Below are 25,750 nucleotides of genomic sequence, written 5' to 3' on the forward strand. Positions count from 1 at the left end.
ATATAGTCAGGAAGCTGTTAATATACTTAGCCCAACAGAGTAGAGCTGATGTGCTGAAAACAAAACCGATCAACAAAACAGTGTTATGCTTGAGTAAATGAAACCCCCATTAACAAGTCTGCTTTATGCTTTTCTAACAAATGCTGGAAATCATCCACTGGCTCTGGCTAGACCTGTCTGGGAGGCACCAAAATGCATCTATGCAAAAAAATAACTCTAAAAGAACTTCTGAGACAAACTGCTATTAATTATTAAAATGACACACACGCACACACTTTTCTGGGGGGTAAAGAAGAAGAACGCAAAGAACAAAATCTTGCCTGGCTTCTTAAGCATGTCTTTAAGCACATAAGCTAGAAGCGAATCATCATGAGAGTTTCAGTATGAAACACACCCTCCAAAACAAATACAAGGGAGTATTCTGTTTCTGGGCATCCACATTAACGCTGATGAGGGGGGTTTATAAATGATTCCCTGCGCCAGGTAACTGCCTGTGAGTGCCTGAAAGCAGTGACTTATTAACAAGCATCCAGAGGTCCATGGTGTTGAAATTTACCCTACATTACAGCCATTTCATCAGAAGCTTAAATAAGGGGTTGTTATGAGGTTGACCCCAGAGGTTTTCGGGTCAATGTAGGTGGTGGTGGGGGAAAGGAATTATGCTGGTGGTAAATTTGATTAATGAACCAGAGCCAGCTAAAAAATATATATATTATGTGGATTCTACAGTATAGATATGCATATCTATAGAGCCCCTTTTTGAAAATATTTAACAATTTAAGGACTTTTTGTTATCATTTACAGCACACGACCAATCGGAGACAGTAAACACGTCCATTGCCAAAGTATTTTCCAAGCCACAAACTGCCATTAAAGAACCACATTTAAACTGAATTCAAAACCCAAATGTAAAGATTTTGTTTAAGGGAACTAAAAGTTCTTTTAGTTGTTGAACTTTTTTCCTACCAACTATATTTTGACGGCTAGTTTAATCTCCTTTTAATATTCTAAGTATAAACTGTTGAAATTTTAGTTGTTTAAGGGAACTAAAAGTTGTTTAAGGGAACTAAAAGTTCTTTTAGTTGTTTAGTTGTTGAACTTTTTTCCTACCAACTATATTTTGATGGCTAGTTTAATCTCCTTTTAATATTTTAAGTACAAACTGTTGAAATTTTAGTTGTTTAAGGGAACTAAAAGTAGTTTAAAAAATTACTATGAGACAATGAATATAAAATGACACCAGCAGAGTTGACACTGCGACAATAAGAGCTATGGCATAGTGTTGTTCATCCCATCTTCCTGTTTTGCAGATAGAGATAGTATAGCGCAGCTAAAAACTCCAAAATTAAAGCAAGCTAGGTCATTTTAGAGCTTTTGCAAAGATTGGCGGTCAGATGACTGAGACTGTTGGGCTGAAGTGTTGAAGGCTCAAATGTTTTCAGAAGTTAACCCAGTGTTCCTGCCAAGTCCAGTGACCTGGTGTATTACAATACTGGCAACAAATTCTTCAGTGCCTTAGTCACTCACCATTAGGAAAGGGTTACATAGCCTCAAAATTATATGATGATATGAATTTGCAAAAATATTTCTCATGATATAATAATCTGAAGTGTGACTCAACATTGTAGAGCATAGTAGTATATCAAGCATCACAGTATAAGTCAATGGTAAGCACAAAGTAGTCTAGGCAGTTTATTCCTGGAAATATTAAGTAACTGTTTCGCACTTACCAATATCTGAAGAGACCTTGTAAGAGCGCATCGGATGTTAACACAGGGCTCTCAGACATTCCTGGGCTTGACTTGTTTTTGCACACATTAAAGGGATGATATTTTATATCTTGTAAAAATGGTACTAAACAGGCCTTCTGATCACAGGAACAGGGAGTGCTCTGTATAGTGCCTCACAACAGCACTATAGCAGACTGATACTGCTATACTAATTGAGTGCAATGTTGAATTCCATCATGCTGGTCAAAGACAACACAGGTAACGATATTTTAAGTGGAAACCCTGCAACTAATAAGAATTCTTTAGAACTGCAAGCCTAGATTAAAAAAAGCAAACAACATTTATGTATTATTATAAATTTAATCTTTCAATTCCTTAATTTCTTTTATCATATAAACATGTTTTAACCCATGCATTTGGTTTCTCTTCCACAAACATATCTTATGATCTGTGAGGTGAGAAAGAGGACAAGCTGAAACTATATTTCAGACTGGAGAAGGGGAAAAAACAACAACAGATTTCAGTCTGGCTGAGTGCTGGAAACATCTCTACTTCCTGTGTGTTCTGACCTTCCAGTATCTGCTTTTATTTTCTTTCTGTTTTTTCCTCTTCCTCCCCTGCAGTTCTGTTGTTTGGCCCCCCTCACTCATCCTGCTCGGACTACACACACAGAGACATAACTCTGCAGCCTTCATGACTAAGCGTGGGCGTGCAGTCATTGTGTGGGTCTGTCTCGCTTTGCACCTACAGTACGTAGTGCATAATGCATGTGAATACAGAGGTTATATGGTGCAGATATATACAGTAACAACTAAATACGAAATGCCGAAACAATGCACCGAGCAGCATTTTAATTGAGACACCTAAAACTATCTGCATACTAATTTCATATGCTACCATTCAGACCACCACACCATACAAATCATAACCTGAATATTCTGACTGCAGCTATTTATGTGCACAAAATTTATACATAAAATACTAAAAGGAGATTAAACTAGGAGTCAAAATAGTTAGTAAAAAGGTTTTAATGGCAGTTAAAACTGAAGGGCTAAGAAGAACAAAAGAAAACATACTTAATAACTAATAACTCACACAGAACACTTAATTTTAAGAGGTAATTGAACTCAGGATGTGGTTATCCTAGCTTAGCACAATTCTACATCCGTCAAAGTAACAATAAGATATTAGTGGAAGTCAGCAGTGCTAGTACTTTGCTTTTGTCAGAACAAGGCTAGCTGTTTTAATCAATTTCCAGTGTGTATGCTAAGCTAGTCTAATCAGCTCCTGACCTGAGGCCTTTCTCACTCACCATGTGTAAACAGACCTCTCTGCACTGAATCATACTTGTTATTAATCTCTGGCTCACTTCCACAGCATGTCTTTTATCATGTCTTCCTTCTCTCTCCCCAACCGGTCGCAGCAGATGGCCGCCCCTCACTGAGCCTGGTTCTGCTGGAGGTTAAAGGTCCTGTTAAAGGGCGTTTTTCCTTCCCACTGTTGCCAAAATTCTTGTTCAAAGGGGGTCATATGATTGTTGGGTTTTTCTCTGTATGTATTATTGTAGGGTCTACCTTACAATATAAAGTGCCTTGAGGCAACTGTGGTTGTGATTTGGTGTTGTATAAATAAATACATTGAAATAAATTAAAATTTAATTTAATGGATAGGATGGACATTGATAAAAATCTTACGTTGTTACATAAAATGCTCAATACTCCCCAAATAATAAGAGCCTACTTGTGGTGGTCATTTTGAGCTGCAGATCTTCGTGACCCTCTTTTTGCCCGTCATCAGAACAGAATCGCGCCTTAAGTCTTTCAAAATATTTTTCAATATTTATTTGGATGTACCATCAAAGTTAAGGAATAAAAGTTACTGTTATCTACTTTTACAGGAAATTAGCAGTAACTAATTGTTCAAACCCTGTCAACCTAACAAGTGCTTTGTGCGGTTATGTGACCAGATATGTATCAGAGATTGACAGCACAGTGTTAAGAAATGAGACATCTAAGATAATGTGACTGCATCACTTTTGGTAGTTTCATTAGCTGTCAGCGCTAACCATCTGTGAACTCACAATTGACTCCATTCAAAAATTTGACAATTTCTAGCACGCAACTGCAGTCTACAGATTTCTACAGAGTGCCATGTCACATTCGCATATAGTCTCTCTGGTGTGTGTGGGGGGAAAATGAAAGAAAGAGCAGACAAGTGGTTGTTTTAAACAGTAAAGAAAATAGAAAATGTATAAGTGGCAGTGTGTTGTTTTTATGTTGCGGCCCACATATGGTAAACAGTGGCCTGGTCATCAGATATATTTAGGAGTCCGTTAATATACCTGGGCGCCCTGCCCAAGTAAAGTCTGAGTCTGGGAAACACCGTGCCCCAACATGGCATGAATTTATTTTGAATCTCATCCGGAGGACAAGAAAATGGTCAAAATTCAACCTGGAAATGATCAGTTTCTGGAAGCTTTGATCTAAAAAAAATATTCGTATTTGCTCTAGCTTGAGAAAAAAAAAAATTCAGCTCAAGTCTGTCCTCACATGTATGAGTCTCCAGATCCAATCTGCTCTTCATTATAAGCCTCACTGGATTGAGCAAGGCTGTTATTTCCAACAACAGCACAGGAAAACAAAGCAGTCAGGTAGCTGCCTAAACTGCGCATCAGGTTAGCCTAGCAAACTCCCCTCTGCCTTATGACCAACAGGTCATATGATTGTTGGGTTTTTCTCTGTATCTATGAAGCGCCTTGAGGCGACTTTTGTTGTGATTTGGCGCTATATAAATAAAATTGAATTGAATTGAATTGAATTATCGCCCACTGACACGCACTCTGAGCCAGCAGCAACACAGCTGAGCTCTACCCCTGGTGACCCCCGCGCCGTTCCCAGTCAGGACGCCCCAGGCGTCCCTCGGATATGCCAGTCAGCAATTGGCACTGAAGAGGCAGCCACGTTTATGGATCCTTCAAAACGAGGCACTTTCTGCTCACTTCTGAGGTTACTCTGTCTGCTGAATAAAAACAGTTAGCATGTGCTAAATTTTCTCTTCTCGGTAAGGCAGTTAAGAGGGTTGAGTGCTAGACTCTGCAAGTAATTAAGTAAAGTTTAAAAACAGACACTGTGCAACTTACTTCACGCTATGTATTTTAATACTGAAATATACTGAAACTAAGCTGATGTGACAGCTTTGCTAAGCATCACAGATAACACACACATTTCTCATTTTTACTTTTAGATGATTATGGTTCATTGCCATTTCTATGCATTTCCCAGAGACTTTGAGAAATGAGATTTATTCTTTTCCCCTGTGTTTTTATACATATACATAAAACACTATAAATCAAATCACTATTTCTGTCAAGCTTTAGGGTTCTTTTTTATACCTGAGATAAACAGGCTATAAACACATTCTGTACATATCCTCAGTACAAATTCAATAAACCTTCAAATGTAAACAAAGAAGAACACAAACAAAACTGAAGTATTCACTGAAATGTGCTCCACTTACGCTCCAAGGGAGGGAACAAAGAAAGAAAGCACAAGAAGTGTCACACTGCTTCAATAAAGTGTGCAGTGGGCTCATACATGGATCAGACTTGCAAATTCACAACGGATCCCGTTTCAATTGTCTTTCTACTCACTGTGCAGAGCCAGGAAAAAACAACTAGGAAAAACAGATGTGGCCAATGAGGGTTAAATAATAATCAGCTGCTTAAGTCCAAAATATTTGGCTGTGGTTACTGGTATCGTTACTTGTCATAGTATTAAAGGTAACTGTGTGACCTTTTTGACTGACATTTGTACTGACACAGGGCATTCTGGGTATGTAGGTTGCGTTTGGCTAAGCCAGGGGTGGGCAACTCCAGGCCTCGAGGGCCGGTGTCCATGCAGGTTTTAGATGTGTCCTTGATCCAACACAGCTGATTTAAATGGCTAAATTAGCTCCTCAACATGTCCTGAAGTTCTCCAGAGGCCTGGTAACGAATGAATCATTGGATTCAGGTGTGTTGACCCAAGGTGAGATCTAAAACCTGCAGGACACCGGCCCTCGAGGCCTGGAACTGCCCACCCCTGGGCTAGGCCTTCCTAAGAAATGTACCTGTCCATGATGTTTGTGCTTCAGTACTGCTGAGAGAAGTTCTAGTATTTTATTAGTCTGTGAATTAGTGCGTATCGGCAGGTGGATAATCTGGACATGAAGAATCAAGTTTTTGGATGCAGGTTGTACACATCATTTTATAATACTTGGTGCCCCAGTCACGTATGTAAATACGGTCGTTTCTGGCTCCAAAAAACCAACATGGTACCAACCAAAGGACTAACATCAAAAGGTACAGTCAGCCATTTTTGAGTTTGTTGGAATGTCTTCCAACAAATTGATGCATTTTTCTAAACTGAGAATAGTAGCGGGTGCTGCTTTTCAAAGCTAACCTGTTTCAACGCCATCTTGAATACAGTGGCCAAGATGGACATCACCATTCTACCTAATCGCATTTCACGTGTGTAGCTAAAGACCAAACACATAAGTAGTATGCCCAAAGCAGAGGAGAAGAGAATTCACAGGCATCTACCTGTTGTGTCTGCAATGACAAAAACAGCAGAAATATCCTCAACAACTCACCTCAGTATCATTGTCATCAAACAGAAGTGCGTTTCAATGATTCATTAGGCCTGGATACCTGGCACAGCTGAGACAGCAGACTGACAGCCAACGCTCGCTACAGATGATTGGTGGCCAGAGTTGCTTGTCCTACAATGGCCATCCTATCAATCTGTCAATCCTTTCCGTGTCCGGGCCGGGTGAGGTTTCCCGTGTTGAGTCAAATTAAGCCGCAGGCTCCACTCCTGGATCTGAAGGTATTTTTGTTTTTTAAAACCCTGACGTCTAGCAGTGAGACTTTACGTACTTCAACTTTAAGACTTTAAAAGTGAGAAATCTCGACAAAATCAGATAAATGTCTCCAAGTCTTTTGCTGTGACAAAGTCCATTCATCTGATAGTGTCAGAAATTTTCCCTAGCTTTCTCCATCATCTCTTTCTCACTAGACCGTAAAACACAAACAACACCTCTGTAAATAACATGCAGTAAATATGTGGTAAACACTTACTGCACTCTCACACATCCAAAAGAAGCCAGTTCGCTTCCCTGACCGACCAATCAGAAAATCTAAAGTCAAACCACTGCCACACCGGAGTGTACCGAGGGAAGCATCAAATTATAGCATGCTATTAACATCACTGAGTAACTAGTTTGTGCAATGTTAGCAATACATGGTGGAGATTTGGAATTTAATCAATTATTGATTTTACTGAACTGCAGGTTAAAGTTAAATCTAGTGACAGGTCACCACTAACGGTTGAAATAAAATTGTAGAGGCTTGGTGCCATCATGTTGGCCACTGAACATTTGATTTAGTTTTCAATACTAAGGAAGACTGCACACTAAAAAGCACTAATGAGTAGCTAGCAAGTAATGTAAAACCAGTACGATGTACGTTACAGGTATTTAAGGTACCTAGAAGTGAAAGTGAAACATCAAACAAGTCCTGATTGTGTTCGACATAAATGCTTCTTTTTTAATGAGAGAGCGTGCTGTGTGTCAGTAAACTAGGGCATGGGTTAGATACAGGCATGTGCAAGTGCTGCATGATTCGGTATGACACAGCTTTGTGTGAAATTTAATCTAAATGTAATCTAATTTAATTTAAAAAATGTATGATGTAACAAAGAAGATATATTTGGTCTTCTCTGCGTGTAATTATAAGATGTGGTAATATTTGAACATGAGGAAGACTGTAAGACTGTAAAACATGTAAATGTATCTGCAATTTTGCAAGTGACAAAGTATTTTTGGAAAACAGGATGCTGGTACCACTTGTGATCTGCATGCAAGTAGCGTGCATCAAGTGCTTTAGTGAAACGGGCAACAGCTCAGAAACAGGCTCTTAGGAGCTCCAGCATCTTTCTGAGAGGATTGCCAAACATGAAAGCAGCAGGAATCACCTGGAAAAAGCACAAAATTTAGGCTCGCTTGGCAGTGAAATTATAGTGAGATTGCTCTGCATTTCAAACAGGGAACTGAGCAGCTAAAGGCAGCAAGACAAGGTGAGCAGGTAGGTGCTCAATGGGATTATCAGCCTAAATTAAAACTGTGTGAAACTGTCCTGCCGTTTTTTCCCCCATTGAACATGTAGCCTGTGGAAGCACGTCTCTGTTCACACATGCCCTACACCATGTGTGGCTCAGCTCAGCTGTGTGTAGTCGAGCAGTGATGTAGAGTGTGAGATGAAAAGGGAATTTGTGCAACAATTTAAGTAACATTTATGACAGATCAACATCAACTCAAGCTGCTACTAATTACTGATTTCAACAGAAGACAACATAAATGTTTTTGCACCCACAGGAAACCCACCGAGGCGCAGCAAGGACATGCCAGTGTCACACAGAGAGGCTGCAAAGTGACAGTGCAAACCACTGCACCTCAGATTCCTCTGTGGTTTCACCAAGAGTCGAAGATTCAAAAGTATTCACTTATCTGTAGTACAGGGGTTCGCACTTAAACCAGGGTAGGGCCTTGCTTTGTGGAGCTGGGTGTGTATATGCACTCCTGCATCTCTTTTGCTTTTACATCGCTGTTAAATAACATTAAATAAAACTTTGCACTACTAATGTGTCATATGGTGGATTTGTAGTCAGAAGATGTCAATCGCATTTAAGCATAATTATCTGAAGATCCACTAGCTAAGAGGCCGCTTATAGTCTGTCAAAACTAGATTCTGAAAAATGCATTTAACATTTTTACATTACGCTGCAAAAGTTGTTCAGACCGACGTCAAGAAGGGATTTCCCCATTGAAATTAGTCCGTAGAAATATAACACTGATTAACAGTTTCCTCTGCCTCAGGTTTGTTATTGGACAGTGAGAAATGTGCATACGTGAGCTGTCTCAGTTTCTTGAGTCATAAACAATGTTACTGAAGCCTTGCACACAGATTGCACTGAATGTGTGCAGGCACGTTCCTGTCTTTACCTCTAACATTAATCTAATTTGATAAGCAAAAGCCCTGATGTATTAAAGTGTCACATGGCAAGATGTTACTTTTTTCTCAAGACCACATTTTCCCTTCTACAGCTTGCCTTGGCAGCAAGTCCTAAAATTGCTCCATTAGGAGGCTATTATGCTTTATCAAGGGATAGGTTTCAAGCTCTGTTTGCTCTGACTGACAGGTTTGCTGGAAGTAGCTTGCTCGTTCCACCTACTGCTCCATTCTGCTGCTGTCCTTGACACAAATTAGGATAGTCTGGCACTCGCTACAGCCAAGAAGGCATCTGTGACTATAGTCTCATGAGCTGAAGTCAACAAGAAATTAAATAGCTCCACAAAATTAGTATAAATTCTTCCCACATTCCCAATAGTGAAGTGACGAGCATGCATTTAGCTAACAAAATATTTGACTGGCAAGCTTTTCTTTTCTTTTCTTTTTTTAAAAAAAAAACAAAACAAAAACACAGGTGCATGTTTGGACTTTATCGCGCGCTCTCATTCCCTCCTCTAAAAATTATCTGCACCATCAGGAAAGCAGACTAAAAAGTCTAAATGGCCCTCATATGCCCTGCAGCCACAAAGAGGAACGGTGATGTGTAAATGCAGTGCTAACAGGAGTGCATTTCACTACATGCATGTAAACGCGATACACCCAGCCACCCAGCTACCCACCCACGTGCACACACACAGAGGATGTTTTGAGTGTGCTGCAGTGTGGGCACCGGGGCCCTGAATGAAAAACATGCTGGTAGAGGACATGTATCAGAGGTTTGTCCACTTGTGGAAAAAAAAAAACATGTTGATCAAAGATCCAACTGTGGCTTCTTCCTGAAAACGGGAACTGTGAGTTTTAGCACAGCAAATGATTAGCTTGACACTTTCCTCACCGACTCAGCTAAAGCCTCTGCAGTTTGATGGTGCGTGGTGACTCTTTGGTATATCAGTCCGCGGGTGACACTTTGAATGAGCTTCTTGAAAGCCAACAGATTGAGTTTTACTGTAGATGAAGAAAATATGTTGCTGCTTTGAAATTTTAATCACAGAAATGTTGAAACGAATCAATATTTTTCATAGAATCGGAAAAAAAAGGTTCTATGTGCAGCGTAAAGGATGTCACTCGTAATGATGAGCCCACACCCACACATTTTCGGTTAGCCATCATCCACTCTGTTCCACAAGGGTGTAGTCGTGCGGTGCCATGTTAACACTCATAACATGGTTAAGGTCCGTCTGCTGTCTCTTCTTGATTTGGTTATTATAAATACTGATAAATCAAGAAATAGCCAATATTATCCCATAATATCAACCTGCCAATAACTCGATGGGGCTCTAACTCAACAGTCTAGTAAAACAGAAAAAATGCAATAAAAGCTGCAGTGATATGAGAGGTATTGCGAACAGGGAAATAAACCCTGAAGTAAACCTTATCCAAATGGATAATCTGATAAACTGAGACCTGAATGGGACAAAAGTGTCATCCGCTGTACCGAGAATTGCAAAAATTACGAAACCCTGACACACTCAAGAATTAACATATTTTTACAGGGTTTTTTCTTCCTTTTTTCCAAGAGAAACGGGGAGCAGGAGAGCTAACTGTACTGTTTCCCAAAGGTAAACGGTAAAAATAATAAAGTACTACTGCTTCCCAGGGGCAAATGCATGAATTTTATTTAGTCATCACCCTGTTTTCCTCTGGAAAAAAAAAGTTGTTGATAAAAGTTACACCTCTGACTGTTTTCTTACCAGTGGTTTTATAACGGGGCAGGTTGCGGTAATGTATCATTAATTGAGTTGTTGGTGGCTAAATAGGCAGGCGTTTTTCAAGACAAAGCTTAGAAGAATGAATAGAGGTCTTAAATTTCTCCTATTCTGTGTTCACATGTACAGGCTGGCAGCCGGGGAACAACAAACACAAACATAAACTTATGGTTCTAATTAGAGATCATGTTAGCAGTGGAAATGCAGAATAAGGAACCCACCATTTAGCAGCTAAAACGACAAATCCTGGCATTAACTAAGTTATTAAGCTGCTTAATGTGCGACTAAGTGACCGATCCAAGCCGCAAGCCGATGTTTTTGGTAGCTTAAGCAGACAATGAAGGTGTGAGACAGAGACAGGTGCTTGTTTGTAGATAAGCAGCATGGATTAGCTATAGAGCAATGTCTGCGGCTTTGAACCACTGTGCTGGTTATTAGCCAGTGATTGCTAAAGATGTCGGTTTTTTCATAAAGACTTGTATACAAAGCCCTTAAACCTAACCACAAGACGCTAAAACACCAAAGTGCAGAAGGTGTGAAAACTCTTCGGACGTGCAGACGCCAGAGTGAGAGACAGGAGATGCTGCTCCACTCTCCGGTCCCCACTTGCATTCAGTTGAATTCCAGTTATGGCCTCTGGCTCTGAGCCAAGCGCCCCACCATGAACTCTGATGCTTCTGTTAAATCAGCACCTTCCACCCTACAATTCACAACAGCGATACAGCTGCTGTTTAGAAGCCCTGCAGAGAAAACGACTATTCGCATTAATAATCCGTCACTGTAACAAATGTTAACAATTAACAATATTAAACCTTTTGCCCCCCCTTTACCATGACATCATCGTACAATGAGTTATCCTTTCCTCAGCCCACCTCAGCCTCAGTTCTTTCCTGCGTTCGGTCACTTACAGCGACATTTGGAAGCAGGCTTTTTGCCTCCTCGCTGACAGATTCCTCCCTGTTTGACTGCAGAGCACTGGCGCAAAATGGCAGCTATAGAAAGAAGAACTTGCACCACTATTCTGAGGAACTGACACTACAATCTGAGGGCAACTGTGGATGATTTAGGACATGCTGTACCTTCAAAGAAACCGCCCCATTAAGATTTTTGGTTTATTTAACCGGCGCTCTTATCTCGGGGTGTTTTTGCACCTGTCCGTTAAACCTGTCAGAGTGGCGCTTCCAGCCATGCACATTACTGTCGAACTGAAAGAATGTCTTTTTCGAATGACCCCACCTCCCTCTCTCTCCCCACAACAGGATATTGCTCAGCGGCACGACAGGAATAAGGTCGTACGGAGACATGTAGAGGCAGGCCACAGACAAAGATTCAGTGAAGAATTAAAAAACAAGAGGCAGGAGAGAGATAGGATCTCTCGGGCACACAGAGAGGGATTGTGTTCGCTCTGGCCTGTCTCCTACACAAACACTACATTAAAATAACTCCTCTGGTTTTTTTTGTGTGTGTGTGTTACAGCAGATGCACTTCCAGCTGGGAAATAACCTGACAAGGCAGATGATACGCAATAGGTGAGGGTGAGGCCATTCTGTGGAGCACTGATGATACCGACAGAAACAAAAGGCACGATGGAAATATTGATATCTTAGGATGTGCTGAATCCACTGCTATCAGCAAACCTTGAATCAAGAATATTGCCCTTTGGATGCTCCCATCCAAGGCCACACCCTAAAAAAAGTGTTGCTAGGTGATCTTTTCCTCTCGGTGTAGTTTGGTGACCGGGATCTCTAACAACACAAAGGATGAGCAGAGGAAGGGGTTTTTTTTTTTTTAGGCCACAGCAGAGTTGATGGGGATTATATGCTGCGTCACAGGAATGATAATAACAGAGAGCAAGCTGCTGCACAAATTCAGCTGGCTCTCTGTTTGGGTTAAAGCTGCCGTTAGATGCTGAGAAAAGAGCTTCTTATTCTACAGAAAAAAAGGGGGGTGAGACAGAAAGCTTTATCAGTGATACATCTCCCTGCATTGTTGCTTTAATTACAAGGTCCAACCCCTACGTGTCTGCCACGAGGCCCCGAAAACACTGACGCAAGACCTTTGATGCAAGAAGAGGACAGCATTAAAGTCCAAAGTGTGAAATATAACGGTGCCGAGAAGTAAAACTCGTCCACTGCATTCTTTCACTGGAAAAACTTGGTATTCTTGTCCTATGAGCAGTATGCAAACACACACAAGCAGGCACACAAAGATGACAAACAAAAGTAAATTGACCCATGCAGTGAAGGGACCAGGAGTTATCCTGTGAGGGAATTTTGCTGGCAAGGTTCGGGTGCACATCCCCCACAAATCAATACAAAGATGTAATGAGAGCGCCCCGGAGAATGTTTTGGAAGAGTGGTGTGTTCAATCCATTCAGTGGAGCGCTGCAGACTGGTTTGGCACACACTGGCCCTGCATTACCCTAAGACACTTTATGTTAGTTTTTCCTGGTATGCATCAGCCGCCTATAGGTCTGGCCTACCTTATATAGCCCAGGAGTCACATGAAGCCTAGATAAATCTGATCTTCTTATCAATAATGATACAGAATCAGAATGAGAGACGGACTAATCTGGCAATGTGAATGATAGCTTAAAAGGCCCTCTTTGTTCTAGAAAGGCTTTGTAAACACTGAGAGATTCCTTTAGGAGCTTTACAGTACAGCCATGTTCATTAGAGCCATGAGGCTTTCCTAAGTAGAAAGCCCTGTAATTATATCCAAACCTTTGATTTCGTTGAACTAACCCCAACAGACAGACTGAAGCTATGCTGATCTGCGCTGCGGGCTTGAAGGACTTACTGTTGTTGGACTTGAGATCCCGGTGGATAACAGGGACGATGGCTTCACTGTGCAGATACAACATCCCTCTGGCTATCTGCACAGCCCAGTTGACCAGGACGTGCGGCGGTATTCGACGGCCCGCCAGAGCACGGCTCAGCGGCCCACCTGAGGCGTACTCCATGATGAGGCACAGGTTGGGCTCCTGCAGGCACACGCCCTGCAGGGCGATGATGTTGGGGTGGGTGAGCATGGAGAACAGACGGGCCTCCTGCCTCACGTTCTGCGCTGTCACACTGATGTCCTCGTCCGGGTCTTGGCGGGCGGCCTTCACCGCCACCAGCTCTCCTCTCCATGTACCACGATACACTTTTCCAAATCCCCCGACCCCAATGACCTCCTCCAGGCTCAACTCCCGGAAATCTACCTCTTCAGGTTCAAACTCACCCACCACAGCCGGAGCGAGCTCATCCACCACGGCACTGCCCGGAAGTTTTCCATATCCACTCGGCTTGAAGGAGCCGTAGTTGGATGGGAAGATACCCACCTTGTTGTTGACCTTTCCCGCCCACCAGCCCTCATCCCCTGATATCTCCGAGTCCAGAGAGAGGACTTCCACCAGATCGCCTTTACGTAAGGTGAGCTCATCTTTACAGGATGCCTCATAGTCAAATAAGGCTGTCCACACAGGGTTGGTGAAGTTCCCTTTTTGCGATTGTTCCAAATTTTTCCAGTTGGACAGCGGGCCACGGCTGAATATATTCTTCAGTGGCTCCATGGAGCCTCAAGCAGATGTTTTGACTGGATATGATTTAGCACCCCAAGGGTTTGAAAATAAAGTACAAAGGAGTACTTTATTGCGCCTCGCTCCCTTTCCTGTCTTTCTTGTTGGCTCATCAGGGACTAATGAAATGTGTTCAAAAGTTGGACCAACGAGTGGGCTAGAGGAGAGCAGTCAAAGACAACAGAAGCGCAAGTGTCTTTTATTCATCATCGCATTAAACTCGTCTCTCCATCGGATGATTCACTAGAGATTGCTTTTGTTTGATTAAGGCTAAGTGTTTCAAAGCTCAGAAAGACAGCACTGCTTCCACTGAAATTCTCTCTGTTCAAGTGATGTGGTGTGTGGTTTCCCAACACATGGTTTAAGCACAATATCATTTCACCGGCCTGTATTTAAGGGCCTCTCGAATCACCTCATTATGGCTAATTTAGCTCTTCTTCCCCCTCATTCAAAACTGCCACCTGTTGAGTCCTGACTTTGTTTTGTTTTTTTTAGAGAGGGAAAGTGTAAGAAGACGAATGAAAACTACTCCGCTTACTGCGAAACACTCCCAGGTACTGCTATTGCAACTGGTAATAAAGGTTCCCACCACACTTAACTGTCCATTTTGAGTTTTTATGTATTTTTAGCCATTAAGTGCAGTGGCCACCACAAGCAGGAAGCGCTGAAAAGCGGAGAAGAATAGCAGGAAAGGAGCATTCAGTCCAGCCAACCAGTGTTTTACGACAAGTTTCAGAGCTGTCCAGTTCGCATTAAGCCCAAAACTCCAATAACGGCGTCTCACCGCAACTTTGCGGCACTTCCGCAGGAAATCCCGCATCCCATTGCGCCAAAGTATCCATGCTCACGGTCTTATGGGAAGCACACGAATAGCCAGCCTTTACCATAACATAAAGCAAACTTGGGGACCGCCGACTTTGTAACAGGAAGAGCTCTCCAAACCTGCTCGGCTCTACTTTCCTCAGAGAAACGCAGTAAAAACAAATCCCGTTAGTTCCTGGTGGGAGTTCAGCGCGTGGCCTGGTCCGGCTCGAGTCCCCCGTTCTTACAGTCGGTATCCAAAGAGCGGAACAACTCCATCATAACTTCATATCACACTTGTCTTCCTCACGCAGAGTTCACTCGCCAGGTTGTCGAACCACTTCTACGTCTGCGCTTACGGTCAGTGGAGAGGGTGGGGTTTCAAAACTTTTTTTCTCTCCCAACAGGAAAAGAGTCAGATGACAGAGCGTCGTCAAGTTACGGGAAGCGGCGTAACGCGTTCTCTTGAAACTTTCAGAATAAAACTTGTGGGCGCCTTTACGTGGTTGCTCTATAACTTAGTTACTTAGAAGTTAGAAGTGTTTAGCTGCCCAGCTATGCAGCACAATACGCTATAATACTAACTTATATCTACATTTACTGTTACTAGAACTACTACTACTACTACTATTATTATTGTTGTTGTTAATAATCTTGCTTTCCAGTGCAATGAAAACCCTGTACGAAGCCCCGTGTAATGTAATTTCAAGTATCACCCCAATCAAGTCAGTCTATATTATATACCTAATAAAAGTACCCATGTCTGAACGGGATACTATTTTGCAGCAGTAACCTGAGATAAGAAATGGTTATTATGACATGTGAGTAAAGGTAAAAGAATAAAGTTAAAGTGGTTTGTGGCCTCCTTTAAAAACATATAGTTTGTAGTTCTGATACTTTTATTTTAAAAGACTTCCGCAGTTCCGGTATTAGCTAACTTCTTGTTAGCTAACTTCACCAAATTAAGCAGCTACTTAGAAAACAACAACAAAGAGGAAGTTTTTGCCTTCGCATACATTTTTTTTAATCTAGTCCCATTAAAATGAGGTTTGACGAAATGACAATAATAGTCATTTAATGATGTGATTCTGAGATACTTGGTAGAAGAGACACATCTTTTAACCGCAGATGTTGTCTTGATCTTACGGGACAGTTTAATCTGATTTTTATTTTGAAACCACCTGGGGAAAAATAAACTCATAAATGCTGCAGTATAGTTATCAGTATGGTAGAATTTTTGGTAATCCTGGCGATGAGCCAATGGAAGTCCATTAGTGCCAAATAAAGATTATAATTTATGCAGTGAAAAGTTCAAATTGTGAGAACTACTTAAATATAGCATTTCATAATTTGGCTTTCTTTAACATAACATTTTTGATTTTGATTTTTTTTAAATATATTTTATAATTTAATTCAATATTACATGGAACATTATGTAGTGTAGTACTAGGTCACTGAACACTGTACCAGATATTTTTTTCAAGGATGTGTGTGGCAGTCTGCTGTCAGCATGTGTCCTATGGGTTGTATACAGTGAAAGGTTTTTTGCATTGCTGAAAATAAGTCAGACCATTCTTGGGTGTCGGACTTTCCCAGGCTGTCCTTTGTCACCGATTGTGTTCATAATTTCTATGGACAAAATTTCTAGTGTTCATGAGAAACGGCAGAAGGGGAAGGTGTCAGGTTCAGTGGTCTCAGGATCTTGTTTCTGCTGCTGCTGATGTGGATCTCTTGGCTTCAGCAAACCATGAACTCCAGTTTGTGCTGGACAGTTTACAGCAGCACGTGAATGAGAATTAGCACCCCTGAGTCTTGGGTCAAGGCTTTCAGTCACTCTGGGTCGAGGACTTGTTACTGCCCCAAGTAGAGGAATTTTAAGTATCAGTAAGCAGGGTGGGAGGGTGGCATCCACAACCATCCATCTGTTGTGGTGAAAAGAATAAAGTTATGAAGCTCATGATTGACTGGTCCATCTACGTACCCAACCGTGTTTTTTAACATGACGAAAACACCCACACAGGGTGCCCACCATGGTGGTGTAGTCACCTAATGTTTAAGAGTTATTTAAAAATAGCCTTCAGTAAAGACTGGAGCATATTTTAGTAATTGACTGCTGGTGTTCCCACTGATGAAGGTGCATTCTATCCATAAAAACAAAAAGACTTTATCTTGGAAAAGGTCAGGGAATTCCTCTTGGTCATATTTTCCCATGTTTGTAAGTCAGTGGCTTCTCAGGAGGTGACGGGAATCAGAGGGTCACCTCTGTCCCCGCCGGCTCCTGTGTGGAAACAGCACGCTTCCTTCTGTTAGCCCTTTGATGGCTCCCCTCCCCTCCCTCCTTCCCTGCACCACGGCTGCCGTTTGTTTGAACACCAACCTCCTAAAGTCAACTACCGACACCCCATCCCACCTTCCTCCCTCTTTACCCCACATACACACACACTGAGCAAAACCCCTCCCTCCTCACAGTGCGCTGAGTCAACGCTTGTGCAGGAAGGATGCAGTTGTTTTCGTGGTCCCGGCTCTGCACTGCTTGGTCGGCTGTGTTTGGAGGTGGGGGTAAGAGAGGCGGCTGCATTTACACGACAAAGGGGACTGTTTAAAAAAAAAAAAAAATAGAGGCAGGAGGAAGAGGAAAGGGGGCTGGATGAACAGTCAGGGCCAAGTGTGCCAGCTACTCTGAACACAACGCAAGCCCATGATAACAATCACATCTCTCACTTTTCCACAAACCTGTACTGTCTTGCACTTTTATCTGATTAAATACCAGAAGGAGACTGCAAAGCTGCGTCTTTCAGGCTGCTTGAGTCACCGGTTGGCAGATGCACAGCATCCAAGGTAAACTGCACAATAGAAAATGCAGAGAATTCCAAAGTGCAAGGATTTGGAACTACAAAGGATGTACTCCACGCCCACGAAGGTAAAAAAATTTCAGTGGAGGGTTTTTGAAATATTAGTAAGTGTACTTTGGTTTTGCCTTTAAGCCGATATTGAATATGGAAGGTACCTTCAAGCTCTCAATTCCAATGCAGAAATCAAACCAATACAAGGACCATTTTAATTGAAATATGAACTTTATTTTACATACAAAATAAAAAGAATGTTAAAAGTTTACAATACAGTGCCAACTGTCTGTTTGCAACCATTTCATACGGAGACTGACACATAAACGGGCGCCCCAACTCTGCTTCCAATCAACACATTTAAAAGAATCTAAAAAGGGGAGGAAAACAGTCAGGATAAAGGAGCAAGTTACTCAAAATTGGAGGAGAGGCCAGAACAGAAATGAGAGAGGACAATAGAAGGGGGGGGAAAAAAGCTTTTAAAAACAAACATATGGTCCAAGAGTCACAGTATACTTCAGATGGGCAATTTAAGGGTATTAAATGGTCGAGTAAAGTAATAATAATAATAACAAGATCCAATTGCCAAAGTAACAGACCTCTGCCAGGGTCATGAACAACAAATAATTAACTCATTAACCTGCTGATATGATTGACTTCAGAGCTGTGAAGGTTTACAGTTCTCTTGATAAAAACGTGACTTAAAAATAGAAACTCATTGAAGGGGGGGGGAGAAAAAAAAAAAGAGGTGTAGCTAGCTAATGTATAGTAAAAAATACACCTGCTTCCTTATTTATGTTACAGCCAGACAATTGGGCTGCGAGTTGTGACAAAGCCGGGAAGTAGAGCTCAGAGCTTAAAAGCTGTATATCACAGCCAATCTATAACATAGTCATAACACTTCAGCAGCGAGACACCAACCTTCTCGATGATCATCTTCCAAATACTGTGCTGTTGCCTTGAAAGAAAGCTTCAACAACTACTATGTACGGATTCTTTCAGCCAACCTGAGGATCTGAGTGACGACGACTGATATGTTCAGGTCTACAACAGGAAACTGAGGGGAAAAAAAAGTTCCCAAAAGAAAAGAGAAAGAAAAGAAAAAGCTGCGAGGCCCAAGCTTGTTGTGCCTGCAAAAACGGTGACGACCACCATTTTTCCTAGTCAAAAATCGAGCGACTGACTTGTTAAAAAAGATCCTCGTTGGATTCTTCTCTACAATAAAATAAAAGTTTCTTTATAAAAAAAGAAGAAGAAGAAGAAAAAGAAAATTAAAACACATAATGTACAGGCTTTGTGTCTCTCGCGGTGGTGGTGGCTCTTATAGCTGGCCGCCAAGGGCGTTTTGGTCAGCAGGCTGCAATGAAGAGTCTCTCTCTCCTCTGCTTACAGCAGCTGCCAGAAAAACAACTTAAGAATTTGAAAAATAACATTGACTGTGTGTGTGTGTGTGTGTGTGTGTGTGTGTGTGTGTGTGTGTGTGTGTGTGTGTGTGGTAGAAGAGAATGAGAGAGTGTGTGAGCGGAGTGCTGAGAACGAGCTAAGAGTCATAGTCTTCGTCGTCGTCATCGTCGTCCCCGTTCTTGTGCGGTGCAGGGACTGTGGGAGGTGGTGCCATGCTCATCATGGAGGCGTGTGGGGCGAAGGCCACGGTGCCCGGAGGTTGCGTCGGAGCCATGTTGCCCATTGGGACCATGTTGGCCATGTGCATATACTGAGGGGGGGTGTTGGAGCTGTGGGGGCACAGGAACAGGTGTTAACCTCTGAGGAGTCGTGTGCATTTTATGCACAAACTACCTTTTAAATTGAAACATTATTAGTCAAATTAACTGTGCACTAAAAAAATAATGGACTATTTTAGAGTTAAGTATCCAAAATGAATCTTGATATTTACAGGGAACTCCAGGTACAACTTATTCAACTTGGGGCCAGCAAAGGTTTGTCTATCGATTCTAGTAGGAAAACAGCGCCCTCTTCCTGTTTTTGGCATAATTTCAGCCACCAGATTTCTCTCTCTTAACAGGCTACAGTAATAGTCATATATAAATATGCCTTTATGTGCTCTTAATGTGAGGCAATATAACTTTTTGAGAGAAAAAAAACTTTGCTTGTCTGGAGATTTTCTTACAAATGAAAAGTAAAAATGGCAGCACCTTCATGGGAGGCACAACGAAAACAGAGAGCAGCAGCTGAAAGATTATGCAAAGTAAACTGAGTGTTTATTTCTTAAGAGATCAGACAGCTTTGAACTCGATTTGCCGCTGATGTAATTACTGACCAATTAGTGCTTCTTCAGACAAGTCTTAAAATGCCATCCCAGTCAAGTGAAGAACCTAGCCTGGTGCCAGACGGAGTTCTCTGAGTATTTTGAGAAGCTGCTGATCTACTGGGCTTTTCCTGCACAATTCTCTCCGAGTTTAGAGAACAGTCCAAAATTAGAAGCTGTCCAGTTTGCAGGCAGTTCACTGGACGAAAATGTCTTGTCCAGAGAATAATGGGCAGACTGCTTTGAGCTGATAAGAAGCAACAAGAGCTCAAATAACCACTCGTTATTTGAGCGGACATCTCTGAATGCACAACACATTGAACCTTGAAGCAGATGGGCTCCAGCAGAAGACCACACCAGGTGCTGTCAGCTAGAAAGAGGAAACTGAGGCTACACTTCACACAGCCTCAACAAAATTGTACAATACAAATGGAAAAACGTTCCCCAGTCTGATCAGTCTTGATTTCTGCTGTGATATTTGGATGGCAGAGTCAGAATTTGGTGTAAACATGAAAGCATCCTGCCTTGGATCAGAAGTTCGTTCTGGTGCCATTGTTGTATGGGTGCATGGGTATTATATTGGTACACTTTGTGCTCCTTAGTACCAACTGAGCGTCATTACTAGAGTATTGTCACTAAGCATGTCCATCCCTTTATGGTCACAGCGTACCCATTTCTGATGGCTGCTTCCAGCAGAACAACGCAGCATGTCACAAAGCTCAAATCATCTCAAACTGGATTCTTGAACATGACAATGAGTCCAGTGTACTCAAATGGCCTCTACAGTCACCGCCAGTGGATGTGGGGGAATGGAAGATCACAGATATAGAGCCAAATCTGCAAAGTCGATATCATTCTTTGATGTCAGTTTGGACTAAAATCTTAAGAATGCTTCCAGCATTTTGATGAATCTATGCCACAAAGCATTTAGACTGATCTGAAGGAAAAACGGGGCCCAACCCAGTCATTTATACCTAACAAACTGGCATGTGAGTGTAGAGTTGTATATGAGGGGAGGTCACATTGGGTTTCGAATATTATTATATCTGCTTGTAACAGTGCAATAATGGAATACAGCAATAGAAAACACTTTGAACTGCAGACATCTCAGACTCCACAAGCCTCTTAATTTTATTCTGTGCTGGCAAATTTGACCAAATTAATAAAGACTGAAATAAAACACATTTCCTACATTCTTGGTTACTTTTTCAAGTATGCTATATGGTTATTTACTGTTTTTATTACCATTTTCAATATCATAATCTCAGTTCTCAAGTAAACTCAGCATCACAAAGAGCGATTTGCTCTTCAAGCTCTGTAATCAGCAGACTGCAGAACAGTGTAACCCTAACTGCACCGAGTGAATGGTTGAAGCACAAGTCTCGTGATTTGGCTAGTGGGAAAAGCCTCATACACGTCAGGTCCCTGCTAATCATTTCCCAAATTCATATCGATGGAATTTTTGAATTGTTGTTCCATGTTTAGACAAGTCTTCTGTTTTTATCAGTTGATATAAGAATCAAGTTAAAGTGCTAATTCTGCCAGCTGTGATGTCTCACAGCACGTGTGTAGATAAATTGCTGAAAGTGTGCTAGTACAGAATAAATGGGGACAGTAGTGTGAAGAGGTTTGAATACTCAGAATACTGAAAACCAGAGATGTGCTGTATAAATGCCAGTCCACACCACTCCATGTTGTTCCAAAGCAGAGCTCACTCAGGGTGCCAGACCCAACTTGTTTAGTTTATTCTGTAATGTGTAGGTATGTAAACATGTTTATGTTGGACTAAATGTGCCTAAGTAACTACTTGCATCTTTTGCTGTATTGGTTTGCCCTCTTGTGGGCATCATGTAGTGTTTGAATGGCTCAAATGTGTGTGGGTTGTTTATAATGATTCAGCAGTTCTCATGAATTCTATGCCATTTTCTAGGCGTCTATCTCCTTTGTCATATGCTGTAAATCATTTTACATCTTTGTATCAGAGAGTCTGTTTTTCAGAGGGAAGAGCAGTGCAAGAGCTTAAAAGAAAACACGCCCTCCCTCTCTCCGAGTCTGCAGTCTGGGAGGATATTTCCAGACACACCGTCTCATGTGGATCTGGACACAAACCTGTGGAACCTGGATGGAGCCTGCAGATGTGTGCTAGACTGAGAGCCGTCCTCGTCGTCCCCGTCTGTCTCGCTGTCTTCACTGTCGTCCTGTTTCCATCACAAGGAAGACAACAGTGAGTCGTCTCCCCTCATACAGACAAACACAGTAGACAGGTTCAGGCCTCTACATGCAAATCATCTCACACCTCCTGCTCCGACTCTGTTCCAGATAACTTCTTGTCCTTGCCTTTGGCGCCAGCACCTCCGTTTTTGCGACCAGACCCTGGTTTTCGACCTCTGAGGAAGAAAAAAGATAACCGTGTAAGGAAATGTGATAACAGGTCCTACTTTAAAGTTTCAGAAGAATGTTTACGAGACAACACATGAAACAGAACGTACACTTGGGCTACTGTGGACGAGGGAACCAGAAATCAATTGTTTAACTTAGTGCACAAAAATGTTTTAAATGAAAAACATAGTAGCTAATGTGGCTTTTTTTAAAGCAGAAATTCTCTCCTTGCAACTTTAAGATAACTCCAGAGTAGAACAGTGTGACGCATACTGCTGGTGGAAATTACTCTGAGGCACTTGCTGACACCAAATGTCTAAACATTACAAGTTTTACGACCACTTTGAATTGAATATGAATCCAATCAGCCGCAGTCTGCAGAGAAAAGAAACGTCTAATTCCCCGCCAAGCTCTCTGCTACAAATTAGCTGCGGTGCCGGCGTCTGATCTGACAGTCAATACTGCATTTTCTTGTCTACAATTCCTCAACAATTAATTTTCGCTCTGGCCAGTTCTTTCATTTTCTTCTGATAATCTAGAATCACAAAACTAAAGGAACACGGGAGTACGGTAACACTGCAAGGATTATAGACCAATTTACAGCAGTGCTCATTTCCAGAAGAAGAAAAGATAACGTACACAGATTCTGTCTGTTCGTGGAGCGAATCCTTTTTAGTTTAAACCGATGTGTGTGTGCACTTATCAGAGCTGACTGAATTACAAACTGCTTAATGAAATAAGTCCTAATTATCTGCAGCTGGATTGGCTGCCTCATATCACCCTGGAGTGTTTTGATCGTGTATGTGAAATACTCCTTCCATTTCAAAGCATCATGACTCTTTCTCTACGTGTTTGGGTGTCTGTGTGAGCGAATGTTACCTCCGTGGGACTTTCTCTCCTCCCCCCTCGGTGTGGTTCTCTTCCCCCTCTCCCTGCATGTCTGGCACCGCCGCAACCAGGTCTTTTAAAAAATCAAACTGCTGCTCCAGCTCAATGCACTGCTTTCTGTGAATAAATATGAACAGTTTTCTCCTCAGCCTTACTTGCCAAGTGAAATATAAGCTCGTATCAAAAAGACAGCAAGCTTAATGGTAGTACATACTCATTTTAGCAACACATACAGTCTGAGTCACAGGGAAAAATTGTTTTGGCGGGCTGTCTTACTCAGGCCAGAAATACTTTCAGATACAAGGGATTCAGCAGTGTACTGCAAATGTGCTCCACAGAACTATCAGGCTCCCACCACACAGTAAATCATGCTGTGTAACAGGATGCCATTTTTTTGTAAAGACGGCTCATAATGATTTTCCTTACTTATTTATCTTTTTGCAATGTGTAGGGTTAGTCCTTGTCAGTTCATCAAATGCTTTCCCACCTCACCATCTTACCTGAAAAAACATTCCAGGTGGAGGATACACATCCTAAATAGGAATCGTGGAAAATTTGAGGTTCCGGCTGTCATTAGCTTTCTCAAAAATATTTCAAAGGATGATGGCAGGGCTGTTTTTAGACATTTTCCAACATCATTTTTGAGGGGCTACTTTAAAATGACATTATCTACTTTAAAGTGTTTTAGGCAAATTTTTCTTAGGAAGATGAGAAAGAAAACCATCACAATCATTACTTAAAAAGTCAATTTGGATTTGGTACATGTTGTCATGTAAAAACAAAATTATGCTAGGGAATTATTCAAAAACACTCCTATTTTCAACATTTCACTGAGGATTATTTTTTGAGTAAACTAATGACTGAAGTCCTGAAATTTTGCACAATTCCCATTTTGTGAAATTTGATTAAATGAGATGAAAGAACTGTTAAATGTACTGTTAAAACCAATCAGAAGAAAACTGACTTAAAAGAAGTATGTTGTGTATATTACGAATAGTCGTTATTTTTAAATGTGAATCAAGCAAAGCTACTTTAGTAAAGTCCAAGAATGAAATTATCGAGCTGGAAGTTCATCATGAGTCCACTTTAAAAATAAACAAAATAAAGGCCTGACAGCATTTCAGCTACACGCATTAAAAACAAATACTATATAATATACCAGTGATCTGAACAGCAGATGGCTTTGCCTTCCTAAGACGTTCATCTCCAACACAGTGCAACACAGACAGGGCTCTGAATGAAGACAAACACAGAACTTACAGATGTGCCGTTGTCATTGTCTTTGCATTCCTAGATTGGGTGACTTGACAAGCCTTTGTAAGCAAGGACTCCAAAAAAAGCTCCAGTGCTCTTGCTGATATCTTGGATAAGGGAAGTACAGTGAAGCAGTGGTGTGTTTGTACTTTAAATCATCAAACTACCAAACATGCAATAATAGACAACTTGACACAACAACACAACAGACTAAGGAAGCATTTTTCTCTAATTATTAAACAGTCTTTTACAATTTATAATTCAAGACAGAACTTGCACAGTGACGACTGCAGGCAGGAAGGATACATATAATAACAGGCACTGCTGCAGCCACTTTGCCTATTTCTTCATCTGTCTGCATAATCTTCTTAATCCTTGCCTGAAATGAGAAAAGGTCTATTTTTATGCATGTGTCTACAGCAACGCTTCAAATTTTCATTTTCTTAAAAAACAACAACAAACATTTTCAGTGAAAACGCGCTGAAATTCGGGGACAACCTAGTAAAGAGTTTGCAGTACAGCACATCGAATAACGTGAGGTCCCCACAAAGTAACTGCAATCATTACTATTACACTACTCACGTAGTGTGAGGATTGTAGATACATTATCCAGCTTATTACAATAAAGAATGGATTTATTCACATTTATTTACGTGCCGTTTAGCCTAGCTTGAGATGCTAAAAACAACGTCAATTAGTAGACCAACTTAAATAGCACGCCTGCTATGTGTGTACACCACCAACTAATGACATACAGGGGATGTTTGGTCACTAATTTCATGACATCAACTACTTTTCACTAAGGCACGTGCTTTGTATACTAAATGGTTTGGGAGTGTTAGATGGCTTGTATGCTCTCTAAGCAACAAAAGAGGCCGAATTCCACTTAAGCTAGTTACAGAACTTAGCTTTCCATGTTACACTTTGCTAACGTTAGCTTGCTTTGACACCGGCTCAGCACAGTTTAAACTTACCGGAGGAAATCTGGCGTTGTATTTCTTCTTTTTGCTGGGCATAATTAAATTACCTGGGTGGCTAAACTAAAATAAAATACAATATATGCTATATTCGTATTCTATTTCATACAGAAATTCGCCTCCACCGCGCGCACACCAGATAGTGGTGGCTATCCGGCTAACTAGTTAGCACATCGTCTTCGTCACTCGTTCCTCGGTGCGGTCAGTTTGTTTCCGCAGGGTCTCCGTGCCGTCAGGTT

At 41.5% G+C, this 25,750-nt stretch overlaps 2 protein-coding genes across 2 annotated transcripts in view; both read right to left on the minus strand.

The window, feature by feature from the left end:
- Window positions 1-15,315, minus strand: part of LOC146715318 (mitogen-activated protein kinase kinase kinase 11) — a 44,764-nt gene extending 29,449 nt beyond the window's left edge. The window contains exon 1 of the mRNA XM_085451718.1: window positions 13,341-15,315. Within this exon, the coding sequence (XP_085307844.1) occupies window positions 13,341-14,097 (757 nt within the window). The 5' untranslated portion in view covers window positions 14,098-15,315. The remainder of the gene's footprint in view (window positions 1-13,340) is intronic.
- Window positions 15,316-17,954: 2,639 nt separating this feature from the next.
- On the minus strand, window positions 17,955-25,703 carry drap1 (DR1-associated protein 1 (negative cofactor 2 alpha)). Its single transcript, XM_085451724.1, has 7 exons — window positions 25,509-25,703; window positions 24,841-24,913; window positions 24,541-24,634; window positions 23,272-23,397; window positions 22,310-22,400; window positions 22,123-22,211; window positions 17,955-19,480 (listed from the first exon to the last, which is right to left on the minus strand). Exons 1-7 carry the CDS (start codon window positions 25,548-25,550, stop codon window positions 19,288-19,290), a joined length of 708 nt encoding a protein of 235 aa, XP_085307850.1. The 5' UTR covers window positions 25,551-25,703; the 3' UTR covers window positions 17,955-19,287.
- Window positions 25,704-25,750: the final 47 nt, after the last annotated feature.

Source organism: Copadichromis virginalis, linkage group LG3 (assembly GCF_057382275.1).
Source record: "Copadichromis virginalis isolate Kocher_CV1m ecotype Utaka linkage group LG3, C_Virginalis_male_GT1.1, whole genome shotgun sequence".
Classification (NCBI taxonomy): Eukaryota; Metazoa; Chordata; class Actinopteri; order Cichliformes; family Cichlidae; genus Copadichromis; species Copadichromis virginalis.